A 14724-nucleotide genomic window follows, 5' to 3' on the forward strand; every position below is an offset into this window, starting at 1 on the left:
GAAATTTGTTTTAAATGCAATTTGAACATATACAGAATGAAAATGAATGTTGCATAATTATATTTGGTAGAACAGTAACGTGTTTACTTTAGAGTTGAGGAAAACAAAACTAGGACTTAGGAATTAGGACCCCAACTGTCTAATAGAAGAGACATTAAAATATTTATTAATGACACACTCTTTTGTTCAGTCAACGGAGGGTGGACGGCATGGGAATCATGGACAAGTTGCACTTCTACGTGTGGGAAAGGTATTAACCACAGAGCACGCACCTGTAGCAATCCCACGCCAGCAAATGGTGGCGACTACTGTGTTGGAGATGCATTGCAATACAATGAATGTCAAATCAGTTCGTGCCCAGGTTTGTGCAGTATTCCGTTGAAACTATTGACCAGTTAAGAATACTATTTAAACCATTGCTGCAATAATATAGTGAATGAATGAAAGTATCATGCACATTGCAATAAGCTTCAGGAAACTTGGTAAATGGTTAGGCTTTCTAAAGACGTTGGAGGTAGATATTAGAGATTACATTTCAATGTTTTAGAGTAAATTCGAATGTCATGCTGTGCATTATTGAATCTTTATCAGTTCTTATGATTGCGTATTTCATGGCTTTACATTTCAATTTTAAGAAATAATTTGTCATTTGAATATTTTTTCTCTCAAAGTAAATGGGAATTGGACATTATGGGGATCATGGTCGACTTGCAGTTCCAGCTGTGGTAATGGCATACGTCAGAGAGATCGGACATGTACTAATCCAGCTCCGGCTAATGGTGGACAGTACTGTGCTGGCCAGAATACAGAGTCCTCGGACTGTTTTTTCCAATATTGTGAAGGTGAGTGTGCAGTAAAAGTCAAATGATAATTTAGGGTAGATGATAAGTTAGTGCAACACCAACGCTAACATACTTTTAGCATTAAGAGGTTAGTGTTAGGAATGGAAGGTATGGTGTCAGGATAATGCGAATGGGTGGGACATCATGATACATGTCTACGGCATGATGCCCCAGTTCTAGACATCATTTTAAACTGACATACTGCAGACATCGTAGCGATATGATTGAAAAATTGTTAAAGCTACGTTAAAAATCTAAATCACACACATACACATGTTTTGTAATGATGGCGATAGTAATGTAAAGGAGGGTTAAACATTTACATTTATTGTATTACCTTCTCGAGTACGAGCACGAGTGTACGTTGAAAACATTTTTGAAGTGCCACAATCCGTGAGCCGACGCTCATATTCAATACTGCATTAAAATCTGCCAATTATATGAACATCTATAACGCAAGACAGCAATGAATATACATTATATAATTCGTCTCATCTTGCATTATTCAATAACCTTACTATATTTTATCTGAAAATAGTTATCTTACCAACAAATATAAGTCTATGATGTCAGACGCAATATGACTGGCTGATAGAAAATGAATCGTTTTATGGAAGGGTCATACATAGCTCAATGCATCTCTTTCCACATTAATACACAGTAGGATTAGAATGCTTGCAACTGACATCAATATCTCATTCAACGTTGGTGTTGTATATCTGATCCATAGTTTGAATATCTGAGTCTTATTGCCTTACAGATTATCTTTTCAATACAACCGATTTCTACCTCAGTAAGTAAAGGAGACCTCTGGGAAATCACACTAAATATACATTATGTCGCAAGATAAGTACAATATTTATAAACAGGGCATTTTAATAAACAAATAAATTAAATTCAAACAAATTAATTCTAGACATATAACGCAGAATATCATGTACTTATAAATGAACCATGTAGGAAGCACCCCCCCCCCAAAAAAAAGCAAAAGAACAAACAAACATGAACATTTAAAAATGATTGGTATATAAGAATAATATACCTGTCTAGTCTTTTGTCATACAAAATCCTTCAAATTGATGTGAATACAAATATTTGCGAAATGAAAATGATTGACATTTTACGTATGCCAAAAACTTTATTAGAACACTATACCCTGTTAGAGTGCAGACAACTGTAGAAAAATATTGCCTGTAAAAAGATTAGTGATAAGAGCTTTAAAAAGTTTTATTATTTATAAAGACACGAAATATTTTTAGAGACACAAAAGATTGCATCACAATCTATGACACCATTGATTATCAAAAGGAAAACTACTTTTGACAAATACAGATGCCAAATGACGTTTATGTTCTTTTCAAATAAGACTTTAAGTGGTCCATAATTAACACATACTTTACTATTTCTGTGTATTTTTATTGTTCATCAAAGAAATACTCGTAAGTCATTTAATGTTTGATCACGGAACAATACTTATTACTTTCTGCAATATACTACTTCAATAAAAACCCCGAGAAAAACATATTCTCAAACCGTCTATAGCCAAAGAAAAGTCATTTCTATTGAATATTAAAAAACTTTTAAAACAAACTGTCACCATTCTCCTTTTGCGAAACACCTTTAAACAGATCCTGTGAGATTTGAAACCTGAGGCTAAATATATTGGCTGCTCTGTCCACAGTTCTACATACAGAAATGCAAATAAATTTCATTAATCAATTGGGCAGTTCATTTACTGGCAATCGGATCATCATATCAACATATTTTTCCGTTTCGTATCCATAGACTCCACCTCCTAATCTTTCTGCTGCTTTTGCAAGTATTTTGTTGAATCTGTGTAAACAAATATAGTGGGCAATGTCTTGTAAGTATGTGCTAGCCAAGTGGTATTCTTGTTCTTACCATTATAATCTAAATATATTATGCTTGTCAGTTTGCACTCTGCTTGCTCATGATATCAACTTTCGATATCCCGTTTTTGCGTTTATTTTTCCTTGTTCAATTCCTTTTTATGCAAGAGATTATGTAATATGGATATGTTATTAAAATGTTATAGTCATTTAGCTTGAAAAGATCATCACTCCCATGCGTTATTGTGATATGCTTCACAGGTATGCTGACACATCTTTTACGTTGCATTTTAAGAAAAATCAGTAAATATAGAGCTATTTTGAATATTATGATGTGTAAAGTACGGGTTTAATATGGTTCGGATTAGGGGTGATACAATGATGTGTTGAACTAAGATATTTTACTCATGATGATATTGTGTCTAGCATTCGAGAAATCACGTAGTTAGCGTTAGCTGTCATTTATATACAGATAATTTGCCATTTATCCTGCTAACAAAACAGGTACGATCTCCCTTGTTACAAAATAGATTTGTCAGCATCATACACATTGTCAGCCAGCAAAAATTATATATATATATATACATATATATATATATATATATATATATATATATATATATATATATATATATATATATATATATATATATATATATATATATATATATATGAAAAATTATGAGAAATCATTCAATTGTTTGATAGCAACATTTTTATGTCACTTTCGTTGTGAGCATCGACATCTAGTTTTAAAAAAAAATAAAAATGAGCGTCCAGGTTGCTTATGTCCTGAAGTCACCAAGCCTTTTGCTTACGACGTTTCATTCATATGCTTAAATGTCTTTGATATGTTTTTGTTGAATGCTTCTGTTATTACCTTGTAATCGTCTGTGTGTTGATTAAATAGCTATATGTGAGCTCTATCTGGATCAAATAGAATGAACATAAAAGTCATTTGCTGCATTGGTATAGCATTTATCTTTTGCTTTCCCAATATTACGTCTGATGTGGTATTTTGCTGCATTTATAAAGAAAACAATGATACGGATGAAACCTTTTAGTTTGCATTCTTAACTATACTTATTCGGTGTTTTGTTCAATTCTCTCTTCTAATTCTCTTTTAGTTGCCATATTTCACAGATTCTCTATCGTCAAATGTTCCAACTAAAGGTATAATTGTATTGCTGATATAATTCGGTGATGTTAACACGTTTTGTGCCTTAATGATATCCCACAACACTTTAATATAGAAATCTTAAACTGTTTGCATCGATTCAATAGGTTGTTTGTTCACATTCATATTGTTTTTAGCACCATCGTATGTTTTTGTTTCCTCTTTTAAATCACTCATTTTGTTCAGTACTGACAGTTTATTATTGTCAGCTGTTATCTTCTTGTTTATGCCAGTAACGTGAGTGTAAAAATAATTAACTACCATTTAAACGTTTTCATCGTTATGTTGTATTTCATGTCCATCCTTCCCGTAACTTTTCTAGCTGAGGTTGTAGAGAGTTATAGCCCTTTTGTTTCCTCGTTGTTGTTCTGTATCACGGTGATTAATTTTTTTTAATTTCGTTTATGTTAACAAAAAAGTTATCTTACTTATACTCTATGTGATTAATAAGCAAATATTTATTCAGGTAAACAAAAAGTAGTAAATATGTTGATCAGAGACAGGGTTTAGGAGATTCCCACGTGAATTTTTTATTTTATTGTGTAGGAGGTAAACAAGGCTCATTAATACATTCCAGAAGTTTATTGACCATTAGGTAACGGTTGTTTTTAGAAAATGCTAATGTGACCTGAAGAGAACTATATTATCTTGTGCCTGTGAAGATTTGATCAGATGTGCTTTAACATCAAGCACTTTAAGTTGTATTATAATGTGTTCAGTTTGGGTTGAATTTTATTTTCTTCAAATTATTGAATTCAAGTGATTATTTTCTCTGGAAATACAAAAGTGCTTTGGCAAAATTCTTGATTTATCACTGGTCGTTTCCTTTTAATGAAATATTTATTGATATTGTATGTCATTGATACAGCGTACATACTATATATTAAATCTGTGATTTATGGAAGCAATGATGAGCTATAACTTTTGTCCGTAATTTTTATATATATGGGTTAAAATGAGAAGCAATTTATTTTATTTGCTTCTTGAGTGCATGCATGCTAGTATTAAAAATAAAATTTTTTGATCTGTATATTGATACCTTTATATTGCTGCCACATGATAAAGTCTACTCAGAAGTGAATTAATCAAACCAATGAATCCAGCCTTATTATCTATAGGGTATGCTACACGGTTGAAAAACTCACAGCAAGCCATGTACGAGGCTCTGAGAGGGAAAGGTTAATTTAATCAATCAAAACAGACCGTATCAGTTCGCAAGAATTATGAGGTTAAAATTAGTCAGACTCGTTGAATGAAATAGAAATAAAGTTTAGTACCTCCAAGGTGATTTTAACATTGAATAGATAGAAATACGTATGGACGTATGGACTGAGAAAGAGCAGTCGCTCTACCGAGTAGAGATTCCATTAAATCTGTATACACGTCACGTGGTATATGCAAACTGTTCTTTTGAAATGAAACTTTGATTTTATAAAATCGTAAGAAAGAATGTTATTTGTATCTAATAAAAACGAAGAGATTGATTTCGCTTTCAGGAATTACACCATTCTACTCAGCTTTCTTGAAGCACTCTTTTTTCGTTAAAACTTTTGTTGATCATTTTTGGGAAAGAGAGTTTCGATTTGTAATGAAACATTGGTCTAAAGCAATTTGGCGCTTCACTTCTTGTATATTTTCTTTGTTACTGTGTTAATAAAGTTGTTTTATGGCAGTGTTAACTTGTGTAACCCATTTACCATAATCACCCGAATGTGCTACATTTCAAAATGCACCTTTTATATACAATCTACTGTAAAGGGTATATAATCAACAATAAAAGTTCGGTAAATGAGTGCAAATACGAGCAAAAATATACATAATGCACACACACACACACACACACACACACACACACACACACACACACACACATATATATATATATATATATATATATATATATATATATACGTTAAAATACATGCTTTATTGGGTTAACAGTCGTGTCTCTTCAGGGGAGGGGTCTTAAACCTTTGGTGAGTTAGGGCTTGCCTATCCAAGCATGTAATGGCTGGATTAGGCGGACTGCTCGGAAGGAACCGATAGCTGGTTCAGTGGGCAGTAGGTGATTCCCAGCTGTCGTGACCTTGCCTTGCCACTTGATTCAGGTGGTCCTGGAAGAGAGAGTGATGTCGACGACACAACTCTTGTTCAATTTAAATCAAGTCATCGTGCATGTCACTTGGTCATCCTACTCAGGACTTAAGACGGAAACTGGTCTGCTTGGCAGAGAGCTAGCCATATACGACTTCGACTTTGCAGCCTTGGATGAAACCCACCTTACACCAGAGGTCGAACTTTGTGAAAGGGTGCTGGCTACACTTTCTTAGAGGTAGTTATGAGTTACTTGATGCAGGAGTAGGCTTGCAGTGAAGTCAGCGTTTGCTAGCAAGGTACCTGGACTTCTAAAGGTGTGAATGTGAGGCTTATGACCATGAAACTCCCCGTGTTGAATGGAAGAAAGCATGTCACGACCATCTGTACTTATGTTCCAACCATGGCCAATCCGGATGATGCAAATGACAAATTTTATGCAAAAATCCACTGTATCATAACCTCTGTTTTCAAGTCTGATATTTTGTCAGCCTTGGTGAACTCAATACAAGATATGACTCTAACAGCCTCTCCAGGGAAGGGGTCATTGGAAAGTTTGGCGTCGTCAGCTGCAACACCAATGCTCTTATATTGCTTCAGACCTGCGCAGGGCTCAAACTACTCTTCACCAACTCAATCTTCCGCGTCCCTACCAGCAACAGGACGACATGGATGCATCCCTGATCTGAGCAATGGCATTTAATTGGCTATGTGTTAGTCAGGAAGAGGAACAGGCAGGATGTACGGGTGTCCAAGTCCATGTGTAGTGCAGAATGTTGGACTGACTACCGCCTTGTAGATTTTAAAAAGGCTGAACATCGCCAAGCTGTAGAACTCCATCTCCAAAACGACCGTTGGCAGCACTTAGTGACCCATAGAGAGCTGGTAAACACCACCTCTACATAAACCTTAGCTTCCTCCTCTAGAAAGTACAATTTCTTGTTTGATGAGAATTAGGACGACATCAATCAGTTATTGGATGAAAAACATCGCCTTCGTATAAAATACCTAAATGATCCAAAGTCCACCTCAAAGAAAGATACCTTCAAAAACATCTGTATGACTGTTCAACAGAAACTTCAGCAAATGCAGGACTCTTGGTTGAGTAACAAAAATATGACATTCAAAGCAATACTGATAAGCATGATATGAAGAGGTTAAATGATGGGCTGAATAAAGTCTATGGCCCCTCATCTTCAAGAGCATCCACTCTCCTCAGTTCGGATGGGAACACTCTAATCTCAGAGATGATCCCCAAAAGGTGGGCTGAGTACTTCAACTTCGTCATGAACAGCCCAAGAATTATTAGTGATGAAACCGTTTATAATTTGCACATGTGCCAATCAATGAATCACTGGATGACCCAATAACCCTGTTAGAGACCAGGAAAGTAGTACCTCTGCTCTCTAGCGGGATGGCTCCTGGCTCAGACTCAATCCCATCAGGGATATAGAAGAAGGCGGTACAGCGCTGACTCAAAAGCTCCATCGTTTGTTTATGACAAAAGTAAACGATCCCACAGGAATTCAGGGATGCTACTATTATACACTTGTATAATCTCAAAGGAAATCAGCAGCCCGGTGACAACGACTGATGTATCTCGTTGCTCTCCATTGACGACAAGATACTGGATATGATTCTCCTCAACTGTTTCCCATCACCTCGTGACCTTGGACTCCTACTAGAAAGGCAGTGTGGATTACGGAAGGAGCGTGGAACCATCGACATGGTGTTCGCTGTTAGGAAATTGGAAGAAAAGAGCCAGAAGCAGAATGCTGACATTTTCTGCACCCATGTCGACCTGATCAAGGCCTTAGACTATGTTAGTAGAGTAGGCCGGTGGAGGATGATGAGCAAGTACGGAAGTCCAAGTACATGTATCAGCATAGTGCAGCTATTCCAAGACAGCATGGAAGCTAGAGTCCGGGACTGAAGTAAGGCTGTGTACTGTGCAAGACCTTTTCAGACTCATGTTTCAGCCATGCTTACTGATGCCTTCAGACATGGTGACGTGGGAATCGGTATCAGATACCGAACTCGTAGCAAGCTGTTCAATCTCATGAGGCTAGATCATAACAGACATCGTCAGGGACTTTCTATTTGCTGATGACTGCACCCGCAACGCTGGCTCTGACGCTGAAATGCAACGCGGTTTCGACAAGTTCTATGATGCTTGCACACAGTTCTTTTTTACAAACTACACAAAGAAGACTAAACTATTGCATTAGCCAGCCCCAGAAAAACTGTAAGCCTAACCAAATATTACAGTCATCTGATACAAACTGAGCTCATTGATCAGGTTCTTTTATTTTGAAACACTCTGTACCAGAACTTTATAATCGATGAAACGTTAATGCCATGATTGCAACGGCAGACTAAACACCATTGTCTGGAACAGAAGAGGCATTAGTCTACAAACAAAGCTGAAGGTGCACAAAGCAACAGTACTCCATTCGCTTTTATACGCCTGCGAATCCTGTACAGAGAAGTCGATCCATTTCTACATAACTTGCCTCAGTAGACTCCTCAACATTAAGTGCCAAGACACGATCCCTGATATTGACGACCTTGCCCAAGCAAGCCTGCCCAGTATATACACCATCCTGTTGCATTCACAGTTGAGACAGGTAGGTCACGTAGCTCGTATATAAGACTATCGGCAAAAAAATTAACAAAACACTAAAAACCTAATCACTTTTTATGGCGAGCTTGAACAAAAAAAAACGTAACAAAGGGAGCCAAAGAAAACTATAAGAACGCCCTAAAGACGTCACTAAAGAACGTTTGCATTAGCTATCACTCGTGGGAGCCATGGGCAGGATTGTGTGGCGCTCCTTCATTAGTAAAGGTGTTGCAACTTGCAAGGCCAGCATAATATTCGCAGAAGAACAACGGGGGCAGGGCAGGGAATCCCGAGCTAGTAACCCCAAGATCTGCGTTGATACCATCCCCTGTCCACAATGCCATATACATTCCTGGCGCATATCTGCCTCATTAGCCACCTACGCAACCACAGACCATTCGTTCGCGCCATAACAATGGATGACTAATGTGGTCCTAATCAATTTGATGCTCGAATTCTTGACAATACCGACTTACACTGATGAAATTATTATATGGCAATCATATGCACTATAATTAAATTCCTGAACAAATATTCGTACGTGGTAACCTGATCAATTGTCAAAACGTTTCTTGAATTATTACACAGGTTACAACCACACATACACATTCCACCTTATTTGTATTTGAAATAATTACATATAAATTAACGGATCCTGTAGATGTTTATTTTTGTGCATGGCCTATCTAATTTATCTCAGTGGACAATTATTAAGTGCTAAAACGTACCTGCAATAAGCGAGATAGTTTTTGTATTGTATTATAATAATGTATGTTCTCTTTAATACTGTTCAACCAGACGTATGTACAAATAAGCTTCAATTATAAGCTATCACTGCCGTTCACACGGTTTGTGCTGCATTTGAGTTCAAGGCCACATCATAGGTTAGGATTAATGTCACGTACGTTTCAGTTTGATGGACAGCCAGTAATAATTCCTACTACGAACTGTAATTTTAGAATGTTTTTCGTAATAAAAAGAACCTATTAATAAAATAAGAACATGTCAACAACTTGGTGAAAACAAATATGAAATACTGCTCTAGACCTTTAATGTTACAGCTAGAATATTTAACTACGTTGACATTTGTACTACTGAGAAATAAGCACTTGCGATAGAATATAAAAGTTCATTTACGAACGAGCTGTATAATATATATATATATATATATATATATATATATATATATATATATATGTGTGTGTGTGTGTGTCTGTGTGTGTGTGTGTGTGTGTGTGTGTATGTTTATATTGTGTGGCTAAGGGGATCAAGCCGTATTTAATTGCATCAAATGTAATAATTATTACGGTGCAACAAGAGCTTCAAATACGTTCATCATCCAGTTTGTCATGTTTCAATTTACACACCCCGTTTAAGATTTGCTTTATTGATTAACAACGGTGTAGTGGTCATCCATAGGTTCTTGGTAAACGCCTGTTGTAATAATAATAAACGCTGTCTTCAATCATTTTATTACATTGCAGTCAATGGTGGCTGGTCTACGTGGACGCCTTGGAGCAGCTGCAGCGGTTACCTACCTTGTCAAGTTGTGTCGCAGAATAAAACCCGAGCATGTTCAAACCCATATCCTGCACATGGAGGGCAATATTGCTTTGGAAACTCAGTTGAATACAGAGTCTGCAATACTGATGGTATATGTTATGGTAAGGAGCACAACTAGTTTCATGAGTACTCTTCACTTCGATGAATTCAGTTTGACTATCAAGGATTCACCCAACCATATGAGTAGATCAAAACGAAACTAGAGTTTTTAAGAGATTCTATCTAAAACCAAGTTGTGTATTAACTTTACAGTTTTGATTGTGGAAGTCAGCAATGAATGTCTCACATACTCTCCTAAAATGTAAATGTTTACATCTATTTCGATAATAAAATTGTAAACAAAACTATTTATCAGAAATAAACTGTTTATGACCATGTATAAAGTACATTGAATTATACTTTGCAAAGAACTTTAGATGTTACAATTATGTGCAGCTGCATAAATTCATATCTACTATTTACATTGAAGGAATCAAATTAAAATGTTTATCTATAAAAGGCACCTGCTACTGAAACTACAAAAGCCATTGACACAATAATACACGCAATTTTTCGAATAAACATTACTGTTTCGGTAGATAAATCTGAATAAAGTATATCTGTTATATTGGCCTGAGATGGAACATGGCAAGTTTATAGATTCAATGGTAATGACAAGAAATATTAATTTGGAATCAATATTCATAAAACTACCATAATTCACATTTTGGAATCGTACTAAGTGTCATAATCCCATATGTATGATAATGTCTTACTGACAAAATAATTTAACTGTCGGAAATGGCGAAATGTAGAATAGCATGACATCAGATTCACAGAAAGAGATATAAGACATCATTAGCCGAACAATCATCGTCAATGCATGTCTTGTCAAAACGATTTGTATTAGCTTGGAGGGACAGATAAAATAATTTTTCTGTATAAGTCGGGCATGGCATATCTGAGTACAAAGGTCTTTACAAGTAAGGATGATCATTAATTCCATTATTGACGAGAGTCTACTTACCATAGAATAACCAGAGTGGATAAACTAAAACAATTTTAGTCTATTTTCACAGTATTTGTATGAAAGGGTGAATATACCACATTTTAGTAACAACGTTCCATGTACTTTTGTTTGAATCCGTAATAAGTTGTAAGTACTATGCAAAACTTGCACAATTTATGTCAGTGGTAGGTTCATATTTAAGAAAGAACACTTGTGTAAGTCTTGACACTTGCGAATTAAGAAATAAGAGGGACTACAATGGTCCAACGTAAATGTCTCCAGAATAGACACCAATCTAAATGATGCATTGACGATTTCGTGTGCATGCATATAATAATTAGCTAAGAATGCCTGACATATCCTCAATTATTAATAATGAATTCATCATGGATTTCCCAAAAAATGTTATTCAATGCTTCACTCCTATAACTAAGGTCCATTTTCTTACAGTGAATAATGTGCATTAAGTATTGATTCCTCTACACCAAACCACCATTCTCCTGTTAAATAATAACAAGAACACAACACATCAGCATTTATTTTGTGTTATATTTTCTTCAAACAATTGCCATGGAATGAAATGATACGGTTCATATTTAATTACCTTTATGGAACCGACTGACTGTGCAAAAAGGAAATGAATGTATCAAATTTGTTTCGGTTAACACTTTACAGCTGCATGTACTTCTATTGAGTACACTGGCAAGAAAATACCTAAACAATATCTGAGAAAATTTAATGAATTTCTTAGACCCTATCCAAAGATGCAATGACAGTATATTGGCTCATTTAGTTTAATGATACCTCACAAATATATGCAAAGAATAAAAACAGTAAAACAAGTACGCTCCCTAACAGGCGACAGGCAGAAAAATTAGTTTCATAAACTGCATTTGTTGGAAGAATCGAAGATTGTATCTGGACGCACATCATCAGGGTGGAGATCGATACACTCTATAATAATGAGCTGCACTGTCTGTGGGCATTGGCAAGTGCTGCAGTTTGGTCGAATTTCATTCTTTCCTGGTGATTGTTTCCATTACACTATCAACACAATATCACCGCACGCGTGTGAACTGTTGTATATAAGAGGTGGCCATTTAAACTGATGGGCTTGTTTATCGAAATATTGTTTGTGGTGTTTTCATTCCACACATTTTCGCTAAATACTTGAAGGTACATGGCATATACTGATTAATACATTTATGAGAGTCACTATGCGGAAAGTAATAAACAAGGGTGACTCTTGATCAGCTATGTCGGCTTTATCTATACTCCCGTTCTGATTAAGACCAATATGACTTAGCAAACAACAGTGTCTGTTATTATTTCCGCATAGTCTGTCAGACCTGAGATATTAATGGTTTCTTCATTCGGTTTTCTGAAGCCTTTCTGTCTGGAAAGGGAGGCTGAAAACGTGATTAAAGGTGCTTTCTCTGCAGTTGTGAATTGATTCAGATCTATGTCTATGACTGCAATTTCTTATAAATGACACTATTAGGTGTTGCGGAGTGATCCGTCACCAGTTGCACTCTTTATTTCCTTTGTCGAATCGTCTGTTCCGCGATAGGAATGGTCATGTTTGGAGGCTATTTCTTAGAATGTTCTCTTATAATGCAAACAGATTGGTGGACACACATTTGAGCTCTCATGCAATAGTAATTGTGCTGGTTTGTCTAACCACGTAGTGAGTGAGAATTGACCAGGATAATGTTGGAATATTCTATATGTAATGTAATCTGTATGAGAATCGGTAAACTGGTATGTGCTTTAGGTTCATACAAGCTTTCATACTTGTAGGCCTGAAAACCATATTATATGCTCGACATTACGAACTAGAGGTCAATCTATTCGTTTACGAAACTGCATATGGTTCGTTTACCTCAGCTTATAGTCTGCTGTTTCGGAGGCTGCCGTACAAAGTGTTAATACCAGATTGCGCATTGGATCAATGACTTTTAGCAACAGTTCGTTTATCACACGAAGCTCCGTCACTATGAACGTGTTGGTGAGGAACATAAAAGGACAATCTTACTTCCAGCATGCCAGATCAATACAGATATTTAAATCCCTCTATCCCGTGAAACTGCCTGAGGTTAGACATTTAGGTTGCAAGACTTTGATGGGTATCTCTAGAAGTGTTTCTAATGAAGTAGATCACGATAGAGCTTTGCCGATTCAGTCGACAAATATTATGCCCTAATGTTTCATACGTTTTAGCTTTCCTGTTATATACGAAGAATCTTTGCAACCGCAAATAGCTAGAGCACAGTCATAGTCCAGGTACGAACCATCTTTCTAAAGAAACAAAGTAACACATACAAATGTATAAACATTTGTTCTAGATTTGTTACACAGACTGTTTTGCCTCAAAACATCCAATATTTTCTCGGTCGCTTCATTATTCACGTTCTTCAGCATTTTCTCATCGAAATACTCCTGTGGCACATGGTGGAAGACTATATACTCGTCGTGGATGTATTCCACTGCCAGTCGACACTGTCATAGTATGGATATTGGTCGATGTTAATAATGCATGATTGAGGTTTCTGTGTCCGGTAAGTGATCAATGCAATGCCACTTAATCTTTGATAGTTGCTCTGTACGAGTGTTTGAAATCAGTATATAAAATCTTCCATTCGGAAAGGGGTAAAGTCAGACCAGATTTGATTGTTTGATAGATACATTTTTACGCTTCATACCAGTACTAGGTAGCAACTTTTACTGATCAACATATTTCCAGATTCCATTAGTACATTTTCGGTTTTAAGGATTTTTTGTGGTTTCAGTGATTATAGATTCCGAATAAGTGACGCAACTTGTTTTCTGTTAGATTTCAATGTAGGGTATCTTACTCCAGCAAGTATTCTCAATTGACCCTTGCCACCGCCCAACGTTCTTTTAAAAGTTTGAAGAACACAACTGTGTTGCGTTGATTACAAATGATGTGATGAACGAAAAATATGTAGGTCATTGAAACGTACCTGAACTCCCTGTAAGCTTGTCGTAACTAGCCGATTAATCAGACAAGGTCTTTCTGAATATCTGTCAAGCTGAAAGTGAAGTAGTCGAACGATACGGAAAGTAATCAGCGCCAAAACGGGTAGCCTCAGTTCAATCTCCTCATACGATATGTAGGTGGAATTATTTGAAATAGTCTACACCCAAAACCAGCAGGGGATCATACAGTTGGGGACATATTTGTGATTTATTTTAGGCCGGAGCATAACCGTACTTAAGCATTATTAAATACAACAGGGATACCTCTAAATAATCCCCCGATTCAATATGAACTGTGGCAAGTTCATATTAAAGAACAGAGCGGAATGTACTGGTCGTATGTAAACGTAAGTATGGCTCGACTGTATGTCAAATATATTACCAGCTGCATGGCAAAGAGTCAGGTTGTTACACGTCTTTAAGAGCACTAGCTGGATGAAAGGGGCAATTATAAATACAGGAAACAAATCATTATATGAATCCGATACTGCATTTCAGGTTCTATCTAATTCTTCATCCCACGATAAGGAAGGACACGAGCTACCACTATTGTAGGCGCAGGAGTTCGGCATAAATAAAAACGACTA

General features: G+C 36.3%; 1 protein-coding gene across 4 annotated transcripts in view; it reads left to right on the forward strand.

The window, feature by feature from the left end:
• Nucleotides 1-14724, forward strand: part of LOC149791458 (coadhesin-like) — a 41243-nt gene that overhangs the window by 18219 nt on the left and 8300 nt on the right. For 3 of the 4 annotated variants that reach the window (XM_089969993.1, XM_089969992.1, XM_089969995.1), the window contains 3 exons: nucleotides 191-361; nucleotides 672-842; nucleotides 10071-10250. In XM_089969993.1, the coding sequence (XP_089826119.1) occupies nucleotides 191-361; nucleotides 672-842; nucleotides 10071-10250 (522 nt within the window). The remainder of the gene's footprint in view (nucleotides 1-190; nucleotides 362-671; nucleotides 843-10070; nucleotides 10251-14724) is intronic. The other variant, XM_089969994.1, reaches the window with a different exon arrangement.

This window comes from Sinohyriopsis cumingii, chromosome 9 (assembly GCF_028554795.1).
Source record: "Sinohyriopsis cumingii isolate HCF-2022 chromosome 9, ASM2855479v2, whole genome shotgun sequence".
NCBI classification, from domain to species: domain Eukaryota; kingdom Metazoa; phylum Mollusca; class Bivalvia; order Unionida; family Unionidae; genus Sinohyriopsis; species Sinohyriopsis cumingii.